The sequence below is a fragment of the Pseudopodoces humilis genome, chromosome 3, assembly GCF_049639895.1.
Source record: "Pseudopodoces humilis isolate 2021_Gansu_Grassland_sample_001 chromosome 3, ASM4963989v1, whole genome shotgun sequence".
NCBI classification, from domain to species: domain Eukaryota; kingdom Metazoa; phylum Chordata; class Aves; order Passeriformes; family Paridae; genus Pseudopodoces; species Pseudopodoces humilis.
In genome coordinates this window covers 46,864,336-46,888,556 of record NC_142202.1, presented here as the reverse complement: position 1 = coordinate 46,888,556, position 24,221 = coordinate 46,864,336, and the positions used below count along the sequence as shown (strand labels likewise).

The 24,221-nt window shown below is 41.2% G+C and overlaps 1 protein-coding gene across 1 annotated transcript in view; it reads left to right on the top strand.

Moving 5' to 3' along the window:
- Positions 1–14,281, top strand: part of RGS7 (regulator of G protein signaling 7) — a 241,731-nt gene extending 227,450 nt beyond the window's left edge. The window contains exon 17 of the mRNA XM_005518509.3: positions 14,016–14,281. Within this exon, the coding sequence (XP_005518566.1) occupies positions 14,016–14,177 (162 nt within the window). The 3' untranslated portion in view covers positions 14,178–14,281. The remainder of the gene's footprint in view (positions 1–14,015) is intronic.
- Positions 14,282–24,221: the final 9,940 nt, after the last annotated feature.

The following is a 24,221-nucleotide window of genomic DNA, read 5'->3' as shown; positions in this document are numbered from 1 at the left end:
AATGAAAATGAGAGCAAGAGAGGAAGGAATAAAACCCGCTACCCAAGAAACAGAAGTGATGCACAATGCAATTGCTTACCACCCACTGACCAATGCTCATCCCCCTGAACAGCGATTGTCTCCTCTTTACCTGTTCCCAGTTTCTATACTGAGCATGGTGTTCACTGTATGGAATATCCCTTTGGCCAGGTCAGGTCAGCTGTCCTCAGGATGCTCCTTCTCAGCTTCTTGTGCACCTGCTCCCTGGCAGAACATGGGAAACTGGAAAGTCCTTCACTTAGGATAACACCTGCTCCACAACACTGAAAGCATCAGTGTCTTACCAACAGAATTCTCATGCTAAATACAAATCACCACACTGCACCAGCTACTAGGAAGAAAGTGAAATCTATCCCAGCCAAGTCCAGGACATTTTCTTTCAAGAACTATGAAGTCTGTATTGAATGGCTGTCTTTCCCTGTATTTGGATAGGATTTAACATTATGTCTCTAAAGTAAAACTAGGCATTTCTAATAAGGATTTCAAAGTAGTCAGGAAGCTGTGTTAAGGTTTCATTTGAGCTTGTTCCAAGTGATACAACTCCACTGTTCCATATGAGTGAACTTGGCACAAACAAAATCAACCCTACAACTAGATTATTTTTAAAAGGTTTATCTGCTATCTTCTGATACTTCACCTCATCACTGTCATCAGCCAGTGATACAATACTGGGACTGGAAACCCCAAGCTGGCATAATCTTCCTTTTGCTTCACCACAAAGATAAATTTGTGTTTCCAAATTTGTACAAAGATCCACTTCAAGAATTAAGATTGTCTCAGACTAAAGCATGCTTGTACAATAACCAAACAGCTGCAGTATGATTTTGGTTACACAACAATTTACCAATTAAGAATGTCAGTGAGGCCACAAATCTGCTGAGGAAAAAAGGACAAAGAGAGAAAATCAGTCTTAAGGGACCATATTTCTTGTCTTCTAGGGAAAAGCCGTCAGTGCCTCCTGGCCCTGCCCAAGAAGCTTAAAACCCCCATGTGGGATATTAATTGTAATATTCCTTAAAATAACTAGTTGGAGCTTGAGACTTTCATCTGAGAGTTGGGGTTCATCAGTCAGTCTCTTTCCCCAAACATCCTTGTACATAAAACAGCTCCGAAGCCTACAGGATACCGTGTTTGATGGTGATGCTGCACACTTCAGATGGTTTTGTGCTCCCAGATCAGCCTGTGAAGGAAAATGGCTGGTGGGAGAGACATAAGATACCTTGGCACCTACCTGACAACTGCAAAATGTTCACCCATTCTTCTGTAAGAAGCAAGCAAAAACAGTCCTTCAACCCTAGAAAACCAAAGACAGAAAAAAAGGGCCTTGCAATAGTGATGAGATAAATTGCAAAATGCTGAGCTGAAACAGTAGTGGAGACCAGCCAAAAACTAATGAGTTGAGGGTGAACACAGGACTGAGGAATGGGAATTAATTGTGATGACCAGAACAGAACCAGCAAGGGAGGAGAACTGGAGAGCTGAATAATTAGGAGCAAGAGAGGCAGAATGCAATTGGTGGATTGCCAGCCTGTTGGCCACAGCCATGCTGAGCTGGAATTAAAAAATCGGGCAAGATCAACTGTGACTGGCATCTTAAAACCCAAAACTTTGTTTTTTTTATCTACAAAGCAATACTGAATAATAATAAAATATTCAGGGTTGCCTTTTTCCAATTGCACCCCTAATATTGTCTGAAATCATGAGATATAAATGCCAGATAGTCTCCTAAGAAATAAAAAATAGAATGGCAACAACTAGTTCCAGAAAATAAAACCTATAGAAATTAATTTAGGATGTTATTTATAAATAAAAGTTAAAACCAAAGCAGACCATTAAAGTGGGGAAATGATGGTTTTGATATGTAGCTAGAACTAGGAGCTGGAAAAGCCAATGATTTATTTGTGGCTCTTCCAATTATTTTTTTTATACATAGTGAATAACAGCTCTTTGATTTAGATTTTAAAACTGACATATTTTTTATGTCTCCTCTAGCTAAAGATATCGTGCATAGAACTAACACTTGACATTTTATAGTAGGTGCATAACACTGGGCTTATTATAACAGGGGCATAAAACATAGGAATTTTGCTAGAAGAATTTTAATAGCTACAGGGATTTAAAGAAAATAAGGCTTTAATCCCAACATGTTCAAGGGAAATTACTGGCAAATTATTTGAACATATTCTGTGTCCACAATTCATTTAAGCAAGTTGCTAAGTGGTTGTGACTCACACCAGTCTGCCTTTTGATCTGACTATGCTGAACAGATTGCTTTAGTCTCCTGTGAATTGAAGATATGTTGAAGTCCCAATAATAAAGAGGTGAAGGGGAAGAGAGGATGAGTTCTCTGAGGCTGAATTCCCCTCCTCATGCTGTTGCAGGACTGGGGAGTCCTCAAGCCGCGTGTGTACAATGCAAAGTGTTTTGTTTGTACAGACATCGACTTGAGGGGTGTAGAGTCTCTCCAGACAGTTATTATCTCTGAAACTACAAAGTTTTGTTTCCCCAATATCTAAACAGAATCTCCCTTGCTTTGTTTTATCCCTTTATTTTTGACCAGGCTGCAGCAGTCACTACAATGTGTTCCCGACATAAATGGACATTGCAACATCGGTGTTCTCTGAAGTGCTGAGTGACTTTATTACTCTCCTCTGGGCCAAAGGTTCTTACAAATTTCTTGGAGGATGGTGCTTGCAGGACTCCCACCAGGGTTTTACAGGAGGAGGGCAGAGGATTATTGTTGTACTTCTGCCCATACTCACAACTACAGGACTTGCCCTTCTTGCTGTAGATAGCCACTACTGAACTGTGCCAACTGATGTGACACAGTGATGCCCAGATCCTGTGCAGTCTAGCATAGATGGTTGCTCCCCTTTGTATGTAGCTGACTCTTCTTGGGTCAGTGAAGTGCCTTGAGTCTCTTGAATAGCATCACCTTTTTTCAGACCATCTTTCTCTTTTCCCAAGATCTTTTAATATTATTATTATTTTATATTCCACCTGTGCACTGCTTGCAGTCCTTTTATCTGTAGGTATCTTTATGTGAGTGAGGAATCTGCTGGCCTGGTCCTTTAACACAAACACTTGAATGAGAATGAGTACCATCATCACTATTTGCTGTAAGGGATCTGTATGTGTAAATTGCAGAGAAAAATTGTCCAGATAATAAACTCTGAGAAGCTGCTCAAATGCTAGATGATAGTCCTTATTTACAAGTGTGGACATGGACAGTAAATATCAAACAATATTAAGACACGATGGTAAATGTTACCTTGTTAGTGGCATTTGCACAATTTTTATTGTACTTTGCTCCCAAAATATATTCTGCTGCATTCACCTTCATTGGCTTTCTTTTTGATTTGACTAGATTTTGAAATATCTTGTTAGATTCATCACAGATGTCATCTTTCAAAGGGGGTACTATTTCCCACCCTTCCTCTTAACCTGGCAGCTGCTCCTTCAGAGTGTGTATCACATAAATGAGGCATTTCATTATGCACATTAACTGTTCTATCCACCTTTTTATTCCTTTACCCCTTTCATTTTTAAAAGATGAGTGGCAATGACATATTTAATGTGACTTACTTTTCTACTTTTTTGCTGAGAGGAATGTATAACCCAAAATCTATGAACTTTTTTTGAGTTCATCTCCTTTGATGCACTCTTCTTTAGACAATTTTTCTTTTAGATTCTCTTTCTTCTCTCCCGCTCCGTAACATCTTTTTTAGGATTCTTCATCTTTTATGGTTTTTTTCCTTTGTTCCTCTGATTCTTTCTGTATTGATCTCTCCCTCATGGTCTTATAGTGCCCACTAATGCTCTTTGTACTTACCTTCCCTGTTTTATCCTTCTTGGAACTAAAACAAATTAGAAGAAAAACCCAAAATAAACCAGAAAGCATTAAAAGAAACACAATAGAGCAGGTGCTGATGTGAATGCACAGTGTGCCTCTGACTCTGTCCTGATCTCAGGAGACATCCTTCTCCCAGCAGCCTGCCTCTTCCCCACCCTGTTCCCAGGAGCTCTCCACTGCTACAGCCACTGCTGCCCCAGGGTGAAGGAGGAGCAGCATGGGGCAATGTCCCGGGGAGGAGGGTGCCTGTACATGGCAGGGACGTCCTTCCTCGCTGGTGGGGAGGTGTCTCTGGGAACCTCAGGAGACACTAGGCAGGGCAGTTATTTCTTTGCTTAGGTGGATGGAGACATACAAAAAGTGTGACTCTGGTGCCTGGGACTGATGGAAGGAAGGGGGTGAGTACTCAGGCCATTCACTCCCAGCTTCCCAGTTCAGAGTAAATAAGGAGCTTGAGCTTCATCCATGGTAAGAGTGAGGTGAGGGTGTCCACAGAGTGATGCAGGATGTTATCTTTCTGTTACCAAAGAACGTGTCTGTGGGAGGCAGGGATGAAGATTAAAGCCCAAGACTAGGAAATATTTCTAAGTCCTGGTCCATACTGGTCTGGGTGACCAGTTCCAGTGATACCAGTGAATAGGCCTGTTTAAGCTCATGTTGTGCTTAAATCACAGGTAAAAGTTTTTCTGGGGGGGAGGCATAAATATGGAATTTCATCAGTGGATAGTGAAAAATGCTGATACAGTTCAGACAATTAGATAGATATGCCTAATTAATTAGGGAATTGATTTCCAGAAAGTTGTTTTTAGAGAACTGTTTTTAATTCCTAAGTCATTATGAGCGATTCTATTTCTCCTTCCTCCATCCCTTCCAAAGTAGTTCAGAAAACTTCCTTGACTAGCAAGCATCTTCCTTATCTCTCTTCCCTTGATTTCCTTCTCAGTTGTTTTCCTAATCCTTTTTTGACAGTGTGGGAGACCCTGGCCATAAGGGAGTAGCTGAAGCTGCTCTCCCACCAGTGCATTTGTCTGCAGAGGAGAATTTTCACTTCCATCTTTATTTTTGTCCTGTAATGAGAAAACTGAAATACCAGACTTTCACTTTGCTCCAAAGGGCTTCTTCCCATTGCAATTTCCATTGTACAGACCCATATCACCTACTTTTTCTGTGTACTTGTGGTATTGGAATAAAAAGAAGGCATGTCCTGATCCCCAACCAACTGAAAAAACAAACACGGAAGGTATGAATTTCAGATATATCTTCTGCTGCTGGTCAGAGATAAGTGGTGCAACAGAAAAATACTCTCTCAAACCTCATTGCTGTATTAAAACTGTACTTTGGGATTCCCATCTGCAAAGAGTGCTTTTTTTCCCTGCCCCAAAGCATACTTCCATTGAAATCAGAGATGTGAAACCTTGAAGACTGGCTTTAAAATGCAGTTACCCTTTGTTCCTAAAATTGTGCTTGCTAGCTGGAAGTCAGTGGTGGAATCTCTTTGGTACAGTAGGGTGGGCTAGTAGGGTGTGTTTGGGTTGTTTTTTTTAAAGATGGTTTGGATTTCTCCCACTTCTTCTCTCACCTCAGACCACAGCATGTGCTGGGAATGCACCTTTGTCTCTAGAAAGCTTTTGAAGACAACCTCTTTCCACAAAAAGCATGGACTAGATGGAGTGGCTGTGATTATTTTGTGTCTTTTAATAAGAAATAAAAAAGCAAGGGTTTACAGGCCAGAAGACTTCAAGGAATATGAGAGAGAGGAGAGAGAGTGATAAAAAAATAACCAGCTGCTTTTATTTTACATCTAAATAAAGATTTTGAATATGTTACCCTAATGGCATTGTGGGGAAAAAAAAAGAAAAAAAGAAAGGCAAGGAAGAGGAGACAAGAAAAAAGCTTTCCATGCCCAATGTGGCAATGACATCTGATGTTGCCTGGAGAAGCTTCAATCTTTTCAGATCCTGAGAGCTTCTGCACCAGGATGGAGGTCATTACTCCTCATTATTGAGGCCTTGCCATCTTGTGCATGCAGCAGCAGCTCTACCAGAGAAAATCTGCCTGCAGCAGTCAGCATCAGTCCTTCATGTAACACAGAAATGGCTTTTTTTAGCAACTCCATCCCCTGCATAGTCCTACTTTCTGTTTTATAGGTACTGACATGGTAGGACCAGCATGGCCAGTGTATCAGCAGTGACCTGCTGCCCTGCTACTGCAGTTTCCTGCTAAGGAAAAATGTGTAATCTGAATGGTACTACTACGAATTGTGTAATGCTTGCTAGAAAAAAATATTCATTAGAAAAATTTACTGGATGGGACTATTTTGGTATTCATTATAACCCATGATTTGAGGAAACTAAATAGAGCATAAAATCGGAAACAAAGGAAGGAAGTCAGAGCAATGTCCTTTACCACAGTAGAGCAAACTAGTTAGGTGTTATCAAAAGCCGAGTGATTTTTTTATTTTTTTTTCCTTCCTTTTTCCTCCCGTAGTCCTGAAGCAATCATATTCCTTTTTTTTTTTTTTTTTTTTTTTTTCTATTTGACATTTTCGGTTTTCTTTCACGCCGAGTCTTGCTGATGTAAGTGCTGACAACGGATCGATATTCATCGGAAACAAATAAAAGTGGTTTATTTCCTCTCCTCCTCTGAAGCCCGGGCTGCGGTGATGCCGGGAGCCGGGAGCCGGCCGGGGCAGCAGCGACACCTGGCGGGAGCGCGCAGGAGGCGCGGCCGCGGGGAGGGAGTGCTGGAGCGGCCGGCCAGGAGCCGTGACCGCGCTCACATCGGCGCTCCCCGGCCCCGCCCGGACAATCCGGACACCTTCCCTCCCTCGTGTCCCGACAGAAAGACCGTGGAGGATTTTCGTCACGTTACACCAGAGGAGGCCGTCTGTTTTTAAGAGGATTCCTGGGAAACAGTGTCGCTGTGTTACACGAGTTCTTTCTAGGATGCTGGAGGGTTATCAAGATATATTTTGTATTTCAGAAATTTACTTCAGTAGCCAGGGGTACTTGGTATAAGAAGAAAAAATCAGAGTGCTGTGCAACCAAATATAAAGCACCCCCAAAGGCAGAAGAAATAGTGACAGCCACGGAGCAAAGCCAGTACGTCAAGGTCCGATTCGACTCTGGAGACTTGCAGAGGCTGAGGACTGATGGAATAAGCAGCTCTATTTCTACTAGTACCATGTCCCCAACAAAGACTGCCCCCCTTCTACCTGGCTGCCCACAGGAAAGGAGAGCTTGGAATTAATGCATGGGAGCACGTAGTTGTTCCTGTTTTCCTCCAGGGCAATGAGATTTTGGACCTGTGATCTGTAAGCAAACAAGCTGTTCAGAAGGAAACCCATTGCCAACTTCTGATTTTAGGGAGAACCTTTCTCTTGACAAAGGCCAAAATATTACTGGCTAACAGCTGCCAGACTGCAGCAGTATGGTCTGTATTGCTCTCCACGCTTCATTTGTTCTTCATTTGTTCATTTCTGTATCTTGTTAAGAATGAGAAACCAAATCTAATATCTGTGCTTGATTTTCCTGGGTGCCCACCTGCACAGTTGCATTGATTTTGGTCTTGTCTCCTCCAGAGCCCCTGCTGCCTCTGATGGGATTGCTGAGAAGTTCTGACTCTGTATTTCAGCCTTTTTTAATCTCATTTTTTATATATCCCATTCCAGCTTTACCAAAGAACCTGCACTCTGCCTGTAAAGACAGCAGGCAAACCAGGAATAAGTACCCTAACTACCTCAGGCACTGAACCTTTCTGGAGAGGTTTTTCTGCTTAGAATCATGTATGAATAAATTCTGGAGGATCTGCTCTCCAGGTTTGAAAGCCGGAGGATGAAAGAAATACTTTCTCTCCATTAGTAATAGACAACTAACCTTAATAACATAATGTTTAATGAAAAATACTTTAGGTATTTTTATGCAATATTGTTTTATGTCTGGAGTCGATATTATGGGAAAAAAATTGTCCTGGCTTTAGGGGATGGAGAGGAAGTTTGTCTTTGCTTGGATATATTGCACTCCCCTTTGGGATGGTGTCATTTGATAATTCCTGCCACATGTTCTTATGAGTAGGATGTTTTTGTTTCCTTACTGTGTCTCCCCTCAAGTCCTGCTGGGTAGTATTTCAGATGGTCACGGTCGAAAAAGGCATGTGACAACTTCCAGATGTTCAAATAATCAAAGCGATCTGCAGATCTAAGGGAGCACACCAACAAACAAATGGAGGATAACTTGAAGGGCTGCAGTCTAGGTGGGGGGTCACGTTCAGAGGTGGTGGAGGAGGCTGAAGGATAGTCTTTTAATATCTGGAGAATTCACTGATGTCTAGATCATTTGCTAAAGATGAGGTAGTCTGATGATGTGGCTGGGGAGGCAGTAAAAACCTAAAATGTGGGGTCTGGTTGTGGTTTACCCACAGCTTAGAGCAGAGCTGACTTCCCTGGGGAGCGAGGAAGGCTCTCATACTGCGCCATAGCTCTGAGCTGAGCTGGCTTCTGGGCTCCAGCTTGCATGATGCATCTGAGTCTAAGAAATGTGACCATGGTCTGCTGTCATCCACGCCACCACGGCATCTGGGGCTGCATCCTTGTTGAGCTGGTGGTGCCTGAGACTGTGCTGTGTTCAGCTGAGCGAGGGGAGGGCACATCTCAGCTCAGAGAAACATGTGCTTCTGTTTTGCTCCAACCTGGCTTGTATAGGCATCCGTTTGGGTACTGATAGCTAATTCTAAACTGAGTTTGGGGAGCCTTTAATCAAAGCCCTTCATTACTCCAGGTGATTTTTGTTAGTCCATCCTCCCAGCTTTACAGAAACAGACAAGACAATTAAAAATGTGTGGTGGGACACAGCATTTCTCTTTAGGAATGTAAAACCATTCATCATCAAAATTTAAAAAACTCATATTAGTCACTGGTGACCTGGTATTTATAGAGGTGAAAGCGTATGGCTGTGGTGCAGTGTGTGTGGAGCAGCAAGGAACACCAGGATGGAGGATGCATGTTGTTTTTATGACACAGACGGAACAGTCCTGTCTCTGGTCACAGGAGGGACAATGCTCTCTCCCCACATGATCCTACAACAAGTTTCCTGGTGCCTTTTTGTATGCTGGCATTTGATGTCACAGTGCCTGCACTGCTGGCACATCCTTTGAAACAGATGTTCTCTGCATTTGCCCGCTCTGTGTGCAACTGGCACAGCTCTGCTGGAAGATTGCTTTCCAAATCCTTCCAGTGATGGAAAGGGGCAGGCAGTATTTCTACAATTATTCTACTACTACTAATTTGTTTGGAAACACTGCTGGCTCAAAACCTGGCTCAGCTGATGATGAGGAAGGGAAGATCTGCTCGTGTCAAAAGGGCTTCTAGAGTTTTGAACTACAGGCTGATGCTTTTGAAGCATAGCTATTTGAGATATTGTTACCAACTGTTCTTTCCCCTTGGTGATAAGGCTTTATATGACATTTTGTGCAATTCTGTATGGGTCTTTTTCTGCTTGGGAGGTAATGGTGTAGCATGCTAGAAAATTCAGTTCCACTCTAGGAAAAGGAACAGCTTTGTGACAGTTTGTCCTTCATCAGTGGCTGCTTTTGTCAGTTGGATTCTCCATATGGCATTCTTGAAGCACCTGGAGAATTTCTGACAAAATCAGTCTTTGATTTTATGCAAAGAATACTTTTGTATGTCCATGGAAGGGGAAAGACCAATACACCGCTCTCCTGGAGAATCAGACTGGTGCCTGTGTGCTTGGAGGGGCCTTAGCCTGAGGAGGGCATTGGTGGCAGCAGCATGGGCTTGGAAGATACATGCCACAACATGGGCAAACACACAAAAGCAAGGAGGATGCTGCAGTGCATGAGAACACTGGTACCTGAATGTGCTGCAGGAAAGTGGTGGTCACGAAGAAATAGGTCTGGATCATATGACAGATATTTATTGTGATGGCTCATCTCTGTCCTGATCCATGTTCGTAAGACTGAGATAACAAGGTCATCTTATGTAGTAAACTCTGAAAATATTGGAGGCCTGTATTCTTCTACTAGCTGGGGCATCAGCAGCACATGCTTCCATCATTTATAATGTGGTTGTTAAGATTGTAAGCTCTTTGCCCATGTCCACAGGGAAAGTTATAATTATGTATGTATGGTATATTAAAAAAATTCCAGTGCATTCATTGCGCTGGAAGCCAACTCAAAAAGGACAGATGGAGAGATGTGATAAGGGAAATAAAGCTACTACAAACTAGAAAACTGTGAGAGAAACAAACTAAGTGGCCTCTACCTACCAGCTACCCATCTGTTGGTCATCCACCCATCTCTCTACCAGCTACATATTTGGATGTTACTGTTTAAAAAACAGACGAGGGAGCAGCATGTGGAGGTCTGGCTGGGACAAGCGGAAAGCGGCTAAAGGACCTTTTTACTGGCTGGTAAATTCATGCCTGGTCTCCCTTCAAGATTTCATAGTCTAGAAAGAATTTCAGTTTGTTCTTCAAAAGATGCGTCAGTCTGTTCTGTATTAAGAAGACAATATGCCTTCCACATTTACTTCCCCCACAAAGACTGATTTTTGGAGAATTTGCTAGTCATTTTGTTTCAGACATATTTCTTAACAAGTTGGCTTTCTTTGTGGTTAAACTTAGATTCTGTCCTTCCTGAATCCTATACGGTTCACTATGTGGTGTTTGTCCTTTCATGGTCATTACTGGTACATACTCGCTGCACTCACTCTGCTCTACTAAAATGGTTTTGTCAGGGTAAAAATTGAAAATTAAAATGTTCTCTAAGAGGGAGGACCCCAAATATAATTTCATAACAAATATGCCCAAATCATTTCCAAACAATTTAAAACTGAAGGTAAATCTTTCCTTTACTACCAGGTGTGACCTTCCCAAAGTTTCAGACATGAACAGTCTCTCCAAATTTTCTAGCTATTTCGATATCCTATCCATACTGAAACCAGCCCATGCTTCTACCACCTATTCATAAAAATTTGCAAACAAGGCCAATGTCTGACATCTTTATCCATTAAAATCAATGATCATACATATTTTAATTAATTTTATCAGTTTTCATTCCCTTCCATTGCGTGTTTGCAGCTGAACCTCATTTTCCTCTCCCCTGCCCCCCCTCCTTTTTCTTTAAATGGGAATGTAGGAAATTCCTCTATTTTCCTTTCTCTGCCTTTTCTTTCTTTACAGTCTCTAGTCTCTTTCCCTTATTTTAGTAGTCATCGTTCTCTGTTGACTGCAGATCTTGGCTATATCCAGATAAAGTCAACAGAAAGGTTTTCCCTGGAATTTCAGCCGTGTTTCCATATTGGTTTTTCTTTCCACCCCTGTCTTTTTTCTTCTTGATGCCTGGCTGGCCGATTTAAACAAACATTTTCAGAACAACTTGTCCTCAGCTGACTAAACTGGTAAATAACGGATAAATATAGTTTCAATTGGGAACAGCTTTCTGGCAAAGGATGGAGAACAGCACTAAAGAAGAATTTTTCTCACCTTGAGTCATGGGACCTGTTTGGTTAAAGTAAAACCATTTACTTAACCTGTGTGTACAACACACAAACAGAGCGATGTCCTTTACTTGTGCTGATACTTTGTGCTGCCTACAGTACCCTTGTTGTTGTGAAACACAAATGGAACGTTTTTCTTTCTTTCTTTGAATCCAAAGCAGCACAAGCCTAATTTATATATTGAAGCAAAGGCCCAGGCTTATTTTTTCAGTCATTCTTTTTTTCCCCCCACCACCTAGGAAGATCTGTCATAAGCTTCAAGCTTCAACATGTAACAATAGAATTATAAGTTCCTGGATGTCCTGAGGCTGGCTACCTCCATCATAACCCAATCTTGCTACTGCACATTACTGTCTTCTTATCAAAGTGCACTTCACTGAGCATACAAAAAGGATGTTGCTATGTTTGTTAACATGATAGTTTGCATATTTGCTATGAAGCATACAGAGGACTTCTATATATTTTTTTATATGTGTTTATTCATACAGAGGGGTAAGAAATCTAAATATTACAGTGCTTTTGATATATAGAGAGAAAATAAAAAAACAATTCACAATAGTAAGTCATTGTATTTTGAATTTTATTGCAATAAATTATAGCAATAGTTCACACAACCCAGCTATTATCTCAGATTGTCTCTCTGCAGAATCACAAAAACAATCTGAGTCATCCTGACTTGATTCATGTTCAGTTCCTGTTTGGGAAGACTTCCCTCACCATCAGGCTGCCTGGTAGCAGTTTTTTTTTTTTCTCTGTGAAAGCTCAAATTCTGTACAACAGTCCCGCAGCCTATGGTGGCTTCTGCAGCATGAATCATGGAAAATATGCATCCCTGCTTGTTTGCAGCTGGTTATTTTTGCCAAGGTCCATGTTGAAGGAGAGCTATGCAATTTTTTTCCTATATGATATGTGTCTATTTAGCACTCTGATGGGAATGGATTAATATAGACTTACCAAACATATCAAAAGATGCTCAGAATTTCAAAGGAGGAAAAGAAGTAGAGTTGACATGCAGAGCTGAGGTTGAGTATCAACCATTTTCAGAAAGAAAGTGAATTTGTCTTTAAGAATAAAGCAAGGCACAAGTGAGTTGTTTCCCTTTTCCTCCCAGGGTCCTCTTCATGGCCTGTCACTAAATTCTTGTGAAACTTTTATTTATGTTTGTTATGGCTTTTATTTCACCTACATATGTTATATGAATTGGTACATGCAGAATATATTATTTTAATTAGTTCACGGAGCTGATTGATTAATAACTTGCTGTTCTTACCTGAAAAGCATGACAGGAGCACAGAAAATTACTTGCACTTGCAACCCTTCCTTACATCTTTTGAGAGAGACTTCTCTGAGCTGAAAATGCATCACAGTAACTTTGTATACCTTAGACATATGTGAATAATAATGTGTGACTTCAGGGAAGTGAAGGTTTGCAGAGTACCAGTGACACTGGCTAATGTTTCTGCAGTTGAGCAGTTCAGCAGTGAGCAGCCTTGTTTCTGACACTGTCCTGAAAAATAATGATACAAATTTTACTATTAGTAATAGAAGCATAAAATCACCGCTTAAAACCTTACAGTGATTACAAAGATTACCAGATTCCTCCCAAAATCTAAAATGAGGACTGAAGGAACTTCAGAAGCAAAAATTTTAACTGTTTGGTCATTTGAGGTTGTATGACTGAGCAATAGTCATTTATCTGGTGGGCAAAAGTGAAGTCAGGTGCAGAGAAACAGGTTGTAGGGGCTGTATGTGCTGTGGGGAGAACGCCTTACCAGGGCCAGTGGGCTTAGACTGGATATGCTGGTTCATGTCCAGGGCATTAGCTGGGTGTCAGCAACCAGTTCTGACCAGAAATGGTCAGAAACTAATGTAACCCCTGGGAATATGCATTTTTGGCATGGATGCCTGATTTTTCCTGTATGTGTGTTGAGCTCTGAAGTACAGTGTTTGCTTCAGGCACTCCTAAAGATTGCTCTGAGACCAACCAAAAGGCTGGAAAGCGTCTTTGGATAGAGGTGGTAGGTGTGCAATCATTTAAGCAAGCCAAGAAAAAATTTAAAGATTTTGGTTGTAGATGGTAAGTATTTACTTCAGGACTAATGCTCTTCTAATCTAGAAAGAAAAGATATAAAAAGGTCTGGTGGCTGGAGCTGGACACATGCACAGGATGAAAAGGCTATGCATTTCATCAGGGAAATACTTAGCTACTGGTGTGGATTGCAAGAGGTTATTGTGGCTTTTCTACCGTTAGCAATTTTTAAATCGAGAATAGATGTTGTTGGGGTTTTTTTTTAATCTAAAAGATTTACTAAAGTTTAAACTGGATCAAATTCAAGGATGTTCTGTGTCCTAAATTATGTGGTTAAGTGACCACACAGTGACTCCTGGTTTTATAATCTGAAAATCCTTTTGCTCTGACAAATAGGGCCGGAGGAGCTTTTGCTGTGATTGGTGACTTGGATTCATGGCTGCGCACTGTGTTTACTGGGGTCACCTCTCTTCCTGCTGAACCAGCTCAGCGCTGACCATCCAGGCTGCAGAACTGCACTAAGCAGACCTGTCCTGCCTAGCCCAGGGATGCTCCTTTTTCACTTATTTCTCTCCTCCCAGGCTGGAACCCCACATTCCTTTTTCCGAGGAGCCAGGAGCCACCTTGACCCGGGGAACTTCTGTAGCGCTTTGAGAGTAACCATTCACAAAGACCTCACAGCTCTGAACTACAGCACGCACAAAGAACACCTTTTTTCTAACAACTACAAAATGCTGCAGTAAGCTTTGCTCCAATGAAACCTCTGTTAGTGGTAGAGCTTATAAAGCTATAAAGTGGAGCTTGGTATGTTAGTGACCAAGGATTTGACTATCAGATAATTGCGATTATATGTTCTTTCCAAAACAACTTGCATTATTTAAGAAGAAAAACAAACTCCAATCAAGCTGGTCAGAGGTTTTGAAATATTCAGATGCAGAGCTCCAACCTTTAGCCACTGGGGTACAGTGCAAAGTGCTGCTAAGCAGGCAATAGGCTCAGGATTTATTGCAGTGACTGAACTTACAAATACAGAAAGTTCACAGAAAAGCCTGCTTTTGTGAACTTTCAACCAGCATTTGCAAACAAAGAACCAATAGATGATTATATAATAAATGGATGCATATCTGTCCAGACATTTAATAAAGATACTATGTGAGAAGCATGTAACAAGTCATTTTCCTCTGCAGTAACAATATATTTTTTCTATTGTATACAGGACAGTCACAATAGCAGTTTAAAGCTTTTAAAGCTTTTATGTTCAGAAGATGATATTTTGACAATAATTATACCCAAAATACAGGTATTAGAATGGGAATTTTCAGGTCAGATGAGACTAAAATTTGGTAATGACTGAATTCTCTTTAACTGTTATTGATATATATGCACCATTTAAGCAAGACCTTGATACTAAAAAGTAAACTGAACTGTGCAGTATGATCCAGTACAACCTGTTTTTATAAGTGCTCTTTATACCCTGGAAGACATGGGGATGGTGATACAATTGATTTTCAAAGGCCAGATCACCTGTTACTTTGGTAATGGCGTGTGCTTAGCCTGGGAAGGAAAGCCCTGTTTGGCCACAGCTGCCATGTACCCTTACAGCTGCCTGCTCCCTGTGCGTGCTCTCTCTGGCTCCCCTCTGAAGTACTGACCCAGTGCACATGAGTTACACCTACACCAGCACAAAAATGGTGATTTTCATTTCCTGGTTGCTCCCAGAGGCATGAACACAAGCTCCAGCCCCGGGCTGACCCTTACTACCCTATTGCCAGCACAGCCAGGTCTAGAAGTCTGGTAAGATGAGTTGAAAGTATTGTTTCTTCCACATGCACTCATGTTCCTGTTGCATCTCAAATATATTAAAGAAGTTTTCTCTCTCTAAATGTATCTTTGCATGTCTGCATTTCAGATTTATGCTGTTGCCAATCCACTTTACATTTTGCATTATACCAAATGCCTACTTTAGCTGTTGATATTTGGGCTTGACAAGAGCAGGAGGGAAGTGAGGAGAGGGAAGAGACTAAAATGTCTTGTGAGTGTATTAGTAGGATTTCTAAGCTTGGGTTTAGGTCTGCTGAATCTTTGGCGGCACAATTTCGGTCTCAGAACTGGAGTGGTGGGTGCCAATCAAGACTGGGCTGTTCCCAGGATGGGAGCTCTTTCTGTCCCACTGGCACTAACTGCACCTGGAGCATGAGGTCTGCTGTTCTGTAAGCCTGAGTCTGCTTTCTGACCTTGTTTACATCTTTTCACTAAAGTACACACAGGGAAAATGCTTCTTTTGAGTCTAGTTACTTCATCCTGAGAGGATGCAAAGATGCCTGTTCTTCTTGCAGCCAAAGGATTCTCAAAGCCTTGCATTTTTGGAAGAGGTAAGTGACGGAGGAGATGGATCTGCAAAGGTAAGAAAGACCATTCCTCAGAGCTAGAAATTACGGCGCAACTCTTGTTAAGTTCCCAAGCTCCAGCTCTATGGATTACAGTGGAGAACATCTGCCACACTAAGTGCTGCTTTACTGCTGCTATCTGTATCAGGCAAGGAGATTCTTCAGTACTTCCAAGATACCACTCACCAAAGATACCACTCCAATGGATGCTATTAGAATAGCAGAAGGTGAAGCCAGATGATGAAAAACACATTTGTCAAGAGTTTGGTGTGACAGACATCCATTCTTGAGCTGTCATGTGCTGTAGTATCTGTTTTACATTCCTACACAGGGTTTTGTAACAGTGAGAGGAAGTGGTCAATCCTTTCAAATTTGAGGGAGCCATGCTGGCACTGATTTCTGTGGCTGAAGTCATGTGTCAAGAGATTATTTGTGCTGGCACAGTGAGTTCAATACATGTCTACATTCTTGATACTTGAGTCTCAAAAACTTCACTAGAAGAGATGCCAGTAAGCTGTTATTTTCTCTAAGTACCAGTTCTCCATAGATGTAGTCATAGTAACAGCCGTCGCATTTGTGCTAACACTGGCCAGCAAGGGTTGAAATCTTGGCCCTGTTGAAATCTTTGGTAAGGACTTGGCTGAGAAGTGTAAATAGGTTTCCACACAAAAAATAAAAGTATGGAAGCAAAAGACAGAAGTCTGTGTAATAACAGTGAAATGGTTTTGATTTTCAACATCCTGGATGTCGATGTTCTTACTCTATAAAAAGTTCAGATTTGTTTGTGCTGCAAGGAACCCTCCCAACAAAAGTTCACTCCTCATTTCCATATCTACCTCCAAACCAGATATCCTGTCAGGACTGTGTTTTAATCCAGATGGTGGCAGAACTACAGCCCAGCTAGATACCTGACATCTCTGTGAGGGGTGATGGGGCAAGTCATATGCCAGTTGAATTCCTTCTGGTGAATACAAGGATTTTGTTCATGTTCTTAAAAGACGATGATGCCCCAGAAGGTATCCAGCCTTTGGATAGAAAGTTTAATCTTTGAAAAGGTGATGTAACAAGTGCCCTGTGCTAATCAAAACAAGTTTGTTCCTCGGTTTTAACTGATTTTTTGGAAGCCAGCTCTGTAAAACAAATACCTGTGCACCAAATATCTAAACCATGAAAAACACTGTGCAGCATCAGGTCCTCGACCTATAAGCCACAGGAAATTCCAGACTAAATGTTCCTAAAATTTGAGTTGATCATGCCTCATTTTTTTGATGACCATAGGAATCACTATTAGCATGTCACAGAAGGATTCAGAAATGCTGCCAAAAATTAAAGGTCAAGAGAGATTTTTCTTTTCTAGGCTTTTTACCTATTTCCCTTTAGAATTCCCTTTTATTAATTTATGATGCTGCTTTATTTTAGTTGCTCTTCGCCGATTTGCCCAAAAACGTGGGCAGCGTGAGCAGCAGAGCAACAGCAGATGGCAGCATCAAGCTGCTGGATCCGGGCTCTCAGTGAAAACAAGGGGAAAACAAGGGGGAAACACGAACTGAGATGATCAAAAGCTTCTGAGTTTGTTTGCTTTCAGATCTTCTTTTCTCCCCTTCCATTGGATTCATTTTATTTTCTTCCTATTTTTCTACTCACTGTTTGAAAAATAAAGAGAAGAAGAACAGCAGATGAGGAAACTTGCTATGCCAGGTCATCCCGTATTGATTTAGTAGAAGATGGTAAGACCTGATGTGACCTGCTGAATAGATGACATGAGGTTATGGCCTAGCCTACCAGCACTTCACGTCCTATTAAACACTCCACAGGGGCAACATCTGGAGGGTTAAACAGCTGCTGGGTAATGCAATTTTAAATACCACTTCATCAAAGTAATAGACTCCACAGGACCCTCTTGGGATCTGTAAACTGATGTGTTCCAGGCTTTGTGTGCTGCAGCCCTTTTGTGTAACACATTAAGGAGACCCTGATAGCTCTCACTTTAGCAGAATGATAGAAACGAGGTTTGCAAATTCATCTACAGAACAACGCTTTGCTGAGCCTGGGATCAAACACATGGCCTTTATGGGTTTTCTCCTCTTTTTTTCTTCCTCAAAGCCTGATACTTTGTGTATCCAAAATTACTGTAAGCTAAAGAAAAGATATAAGAAGAATAGATTTACTCTTGAGTCTATTTTAACAGCAAGGTATGAGCTTCCAAAGGAGATCTCATCCACGCTTTCTGTTCTCCAGGGCAGTTACCGAGGAGGGAGCAAATCTTCTGTCTGCTCAACATAACCAGCCAAGCTTTCAATTGGACTAACAAAAGGATTCCTCAGGCCCCTACCAGACCTGGCTCCTCTCCTGCATTCTTTAAATACAATCCATTAGCAACACAAATCATAAAGGAAATGCAGTCTCCAATTTGGTCGACCATGGAGTCTGGTGCCACCATGCAGCTGCAAATCAACATACCTGACAGTAGAATGGCATGCAATTTTCCAGAATAACTCCTTCCACTGTTTCAGAGCTGCTAAGCAACAATTAAGAGAAGTTCCATTAAATAATTAATTAATCACGTTAGTCACATTGAATAATTAATCACTTCGAGAGAGGACAGCCCAATAACTTTTCTATTGTCTGCTAATGCAACATTTGCTTTTTGATTCAGAATCCAGTGAAACCCTTAGCAAAGACAGATCCCTGCTTCTGGGCAGGCAGAATTTGATAGCTGTTGCTGATTGAACTTTGTCACTAGCAGGAACATACAGGAGGACACTTGGTAACTCCTTTCCAGGGAGAAAAAACATCGGGTAAAACTTGCAGCCAGCATCCTTTGGCCAAAGTCAATGGAAAGTCTTCAGTTCTTTCCGAGCAAGTATCTGCCCCTGGTGTTGTCCTTACTTGGAGCTCCTTCTCTCTGCTTTACTGCAATAATTTCAGATTAAAGGGCAGAGGAAAATTCCTCAATTACCCACCATAGTTTCTGTTCAGAAATTCTGGGTAATTTTCTTTGTGATGCCTTTTAAAGAGGGATGTAGTCATAGAGGAGCAGGGGGAGTTATGAATCTGGCAGTAGCCACCACTACCATTTTATTTTTGTTATTGGGTACTTATAAACTTTGGGAAGTTACAGAGAGACCAGAGAAATGGCTTGTTTTATCTCTTTCTCTACTAAACTATACAGAACAATCTTCAGCTACCATAATGTCAACAACAGCACAGCCTGAATTGTGTCCAAAGTGCTGCTGTAGCCTCATTTGACATCCTCCATGCCATTCCTGCACAAAGTATTTATATCAGGCAGTACTACCCATGGACGATTCTATTAGGTAACTATTCTTTGGAAATTGTCACATTTTTGAATGCACACACATGAAAGATGCCCTCTTCTCACTAAACTAATTTGTGGCCTATGCTTTAGAAACAATATCTATTAAGATTGCAGGCATATGAGCTACTGCAATTTACTTACTGAAATTATTTTCCCTCACTCATTATTGCTGAGGACACCACGGCTGCCCTCCATCTGTGGAGAGGTCTTCATAAGAAAATGGGGAGCAGTAGGGAAACAGCATGGATTCTCCAAAGAATGCCTAAGTTTATTTATTTATTTCAAATGTCTTTCATGTCTCGGCTTTGTGCATCTTTTCCAAGAAGCAAATGCTTCACAGATGGAAAGAAGCAATTTTCAGTTGTAAAAATTCTAAACAGTTCAGGTGAAATGAAAAACAGAGCTTCCTGGAGACATGCCAGCTTTTTCTTTTTATTCATTTTATTTTTTTTTTTGCCCCAGCCTCACTTTGATTGTGAAAATAGTCACCCACCTCCAGACTTTATAGCATGAGAAATGCCCTTCCTGGGGTCTAGCCATGCCTGAGGTATCACTGCAGATCGATCAGAAAGGAAGGCTCCTATTTCCACATAGACTTTACACATCTGCTCTGATTTTCTGCAGGGTGGATCCTCAGTAACCCTGCTGCAAAAATTGAACCATATAAACCAAGCTTATACTGACATAGCTCCTCTTCTGGAGGGAGCTGTGCTACATTGTCATCAGGAAAAGGTCTAATTTGTCCTCTGATACTCTGTTTTCTGTCAATTCATAAGGTTAGGTAGTGAAATTAGGGAAAAGGATCACAGTCGATTGGTGAGAAAGAGTAATGAGCTTATTTTCGGATTCCTCCTGCTGATAAACCTTTAAGGATTTATGGCAGATCAAATTAGCAGGAGCTTTAGTAGATACCCTCATAACCTTTGGATATCACACACTGCCTATGAGGCAGTAAAATCTACTGCACACTCCCCATGGGGAGCTTAACTCATCCTCCATGACATCTGCCTTGGAGCCAGACACCCAGGCAGACACCTAAAGATCCCTGGCCTCCCATGTGTACACTGAAGCACAGCAGTGGACAGAACAGTATCTGCCTGTCACTGCTGGTGTCCATGAGAATGGAGCTGGAGCAATCCCCACATGGGCACACACCTCCAGTGAGCAGAACAAGCACAGGGCACTGGAGCAGCTTCTGGGCGCTGGGGGGGTGGGTCTGGTTCCCTGGGCTCTAAATAGTTTGGGACCCTCAGCATCAGAGACGAAGAAAAGTAGAGAAAGTGGCCTGTAATTATTATCTGCTGCCACGTCTAGGGGACTGCAGGTCTGGCACACACTAATGCCGAAAGCTCGGCCACCAGCACCCTTTGGATATTGCAGTGGATTTTGCAACGCACATTTGACAAGCATGTCGTGCGAGGGCCTGCAGGAAGAGAGTGAAACACGCAGCAGTGGGTGCTGAATCAGGGTCTGAGTGTGCAATCCAAGGTTATTTGCTATAAAGTCTAGGACATTCCCTTAAAAATGTTGGGTTGTGCAGGAAATGTCTGGTTACTTGTGTAACTGTTTGCAAGATATACAAACTCATCAGGCTCTGACTCCTAAGTCTTATGACAATAATGCATTTTCTTCCAGACATGTTCAGTTGCATATCTGATACACATATTGCTCAGCCAAAATGACTTGTTAGTGATTTATTTGGAATATCTAGCCTTTACCATATGACATCACCTCCTCAACTTGATGAAAAAAAGGTTTAGACTGAATTCTTCCCATTAAAAATAATGGGGCAATGGTTTCTTGATGCCAATATTTACTGATATCAAAGCAAAATATTGTCTTGGTTATTTGTCTTAATTTAGCCCAAACAGTACACAAAGCACAGTGTACAAAAACAATATGTTCCTTCTAAACCAGATCATCACTTACTAATTGCTATATGATTTTAATGAAAACAGAGGCATGATTCAGTTATGCTTCATAAAAATTATCTCACTATATTTGTTCCTTTTCTTACCCTGATTGATAGAGAGACCATGTAAAATGACTTTCTATATCTGTCTTCACAGAGAACCTCAGAAAGATTGCTTTTAAATTGTCCATTGCACAAAATACAGGAGAACGAGACTCAGATCCTTTGCTAAGTAATGTAAGGAGCAGTTACATTATGTATATCTAACTGTATATACACAGGTAGTAAAATATGTGTGTGTTTGTATGTGTGTGTACATTTTGCACAGACCATTCAGCGTATCTAAATCCAGTATAAAACCCAACCTAGCACTAGGGCAACTTTGTATGAGAACTGATATGCTCACAGATAATCCTTTGCTTCTGAGCATGGACCTGGAGGTAGACAGAGATGTGCACTACCTTCCTGAGACTTTTATTCTGTGTAGAAACTCACATGGAAACCCAAGTGTTGCAAGTGCAGATAAAGCATCAGAGAAAAATAATTTCAAGCAATGAAATGCTTGAACAGCACACCAGAAAAAGAAGACTTGAGCTCAGGTTTTTAACTGAGGACTCTAGGACACATTTGATAATGAATGAAACTGCCCCTTCTCTGTTACCTTTCCATTGCTTAAGAAACCTTTATCAGAAGTTACAAATGCTTTTTTCTCACACCTCTCTACCACAATACCCCTCATTTACAGTCATTCAGCAGATCATTGCTTCCATCTACATTGGGAAATTTCCTCTCCTGCCTCCTCTTGAGCAGTTCCCGTGCCAGGCTCCTACACCACGGAGGGTGTGGTGCAATGGGAACCATGTTCTGTCAGTGGTGAGCACATCAGAACCCATTAATTGATGACTCCTGGAATTCAGTGACTATAAACAAGCCCAAACCCTGCCACACACATCCAAAACTAGCTTTTAGCCATAGCTCACACACTGCTGCTTCAGTGGGGAAAGAGGAGGGAGGATTTCTGCCTGGTTGCCACTAGATGGAGTGAAGCCAAAACTGTAGATTTTATTAGTCTCGTGATGGAAACACATCCTTTCCCTATATAGGTTTGGGTTTTTTTGTTGTTTGGGTTTTTTTCCTAAATAAGTCGATTAAGCTGAGAACCAAGCCTGTCTGGTTCTGGAGTGAGGGAGCCCTGTTAGTGTTAGTGTGCTGCTCTGATTTGTAACTTGGGTTCAAGCAAAGGATTGATGACAGGTGGACTTTCCAAGCTGTATACCTACCGGAAAACAAGTCAAATTCTTTAAAGAGTGATCCTTTCTTCGTCTTCCAGCACCCGAGTCAGATGAATAAATAAGGAGTTTCAGCTATGGAGAGAGTCCTTGTGCTGTGACTACACAGGCACACAGGTTCTATCTTTAGGTTTCTAAGGCAGATCATTAATATCTGGCAGTGCCAACAACCTTCAAAGGGGTTAGTCCATCTTCCCTTTTTCTCTTTCACTCTGTTAGCCCAGCTTTTACACTTGTCCTTGCGTGCATCTAAACTCCTGTCCTCTGCTCAACTAATTACATGCTCATAACACATGGGGAAATCACGGGGTATTTCTTCTTGGCGTGCAGTATATTACCAATCATGTTTTCACAGCACAGCCGGTACTCCCTGATGCGCTCATCATTGCTCTACTCCATCTAGGGGAGTTTGGTTATTGTTTTAAGTGGCAGGTGACAATGACCAGTTATAGTTTCTGAAAATCTAGTACACATAGACATGTACTTTGAAAAGTGCAGCACAGTTTGAATGGTGAGCATACCTACATAAATTTCATTACACTTGTTTTTTTAATTATACCAAATCTGCATATGCCTGAAACCATTGAAATCCCCAAATGTCCAAGGGTGTTTTAGGAACTGTTTTGCTTACTGAGTAGAATAGGACTAGAGTTGGAAGGGACCTACAATGATCCTCTAGTCCATCAGCCTGACCAAGGGCTGACCAAGTTTGATACATGCTAAAGGCATTGTCCAAATGCCTCCTAAGCACTGAAAGGGTTTGGGTGTTGAACACTTCTCTACGAAGCCTATTCCAGTGTTTGACCACCCTCTCAGTATCTACTGAACTCCTAATTTCCTGCTACATCGTATTTGGCAAGAAAGTAAGCAATTGTTTCATACTCTTCCTTCCATCTGAATTATAAACTGTTTTTTTACCCTTATTCCTTCCGAAGCAGGAAACATTACTACTTTACAAACTTTGAAGACCTTCTGTTAAGCAAATGAAAACCTTGCAGATCTCTGCTACTGCTAATATTCTTCCAGATGAGGCTGCTTGGATGTTACTTCTTTTCTACCAAATGAGGCTCCTTTTTACAGAACTCAGTGATTAAATGATTTAAGGCAATAGCTGATCAGAAATCCAAATGCATCTCATCAAGAGCCTTTTAAAAGAAAATTTTGTTGAGGAATGTTTCTGCTTGAAGAATAATCTTGTATTTTCTCCAGGAAGTTTTGAACAGATTCAGAAAAAAATTAGAAACTTTGAAACATTAATGTTTCTACTTGAAATATTCTGTTACAGTACTTTTCATATTTTTTAAGAAAGCAATGAAATTACTAATTATAGCACAACAAGAGATTATAAATATAGTTATCAATTGATTGGTGTTTTGATTCTAAACATAATTATGTTTGAGATTTTGAAACTGATCAGTGGAAATTATAAGATAAAAAAAAAAAATTGACATTTCAATGTAGAGTGCATCAATTTTAAACAAAACCACTGTCTGAAAGACTCTTTCAACCTCTTTTAAAGAGTTCCCCATGTCAAAGGCTTACCTCCCCATGTTGTGCATGCACACTTTCAAGTCTGCCAAAGTTTAATAATGAGGGACAGATTGTGAAATCTCAGCTGTGCAGGAAAAACTGATTTTTTTCCATTCCAAGACTGGAATTGAAGTGGATCAGGGCAAGAGCCAGACATTCTCATCATGGACAGGAGAGGAAGAGTGGGCAGGAATGCAGAGGAGAAAGAGACAAGGAAATGCATTAGCAGTCCAGGCTTGTTGCTTGTTGCTTCTGGGACTTCCAGGGGGAAAGGGAAACTGAGGCCATCTGGGCTGCCTCCAGCCAGGATTATGACAACTTCCCACATCCCAGCTCTTCCTTCAACAAAG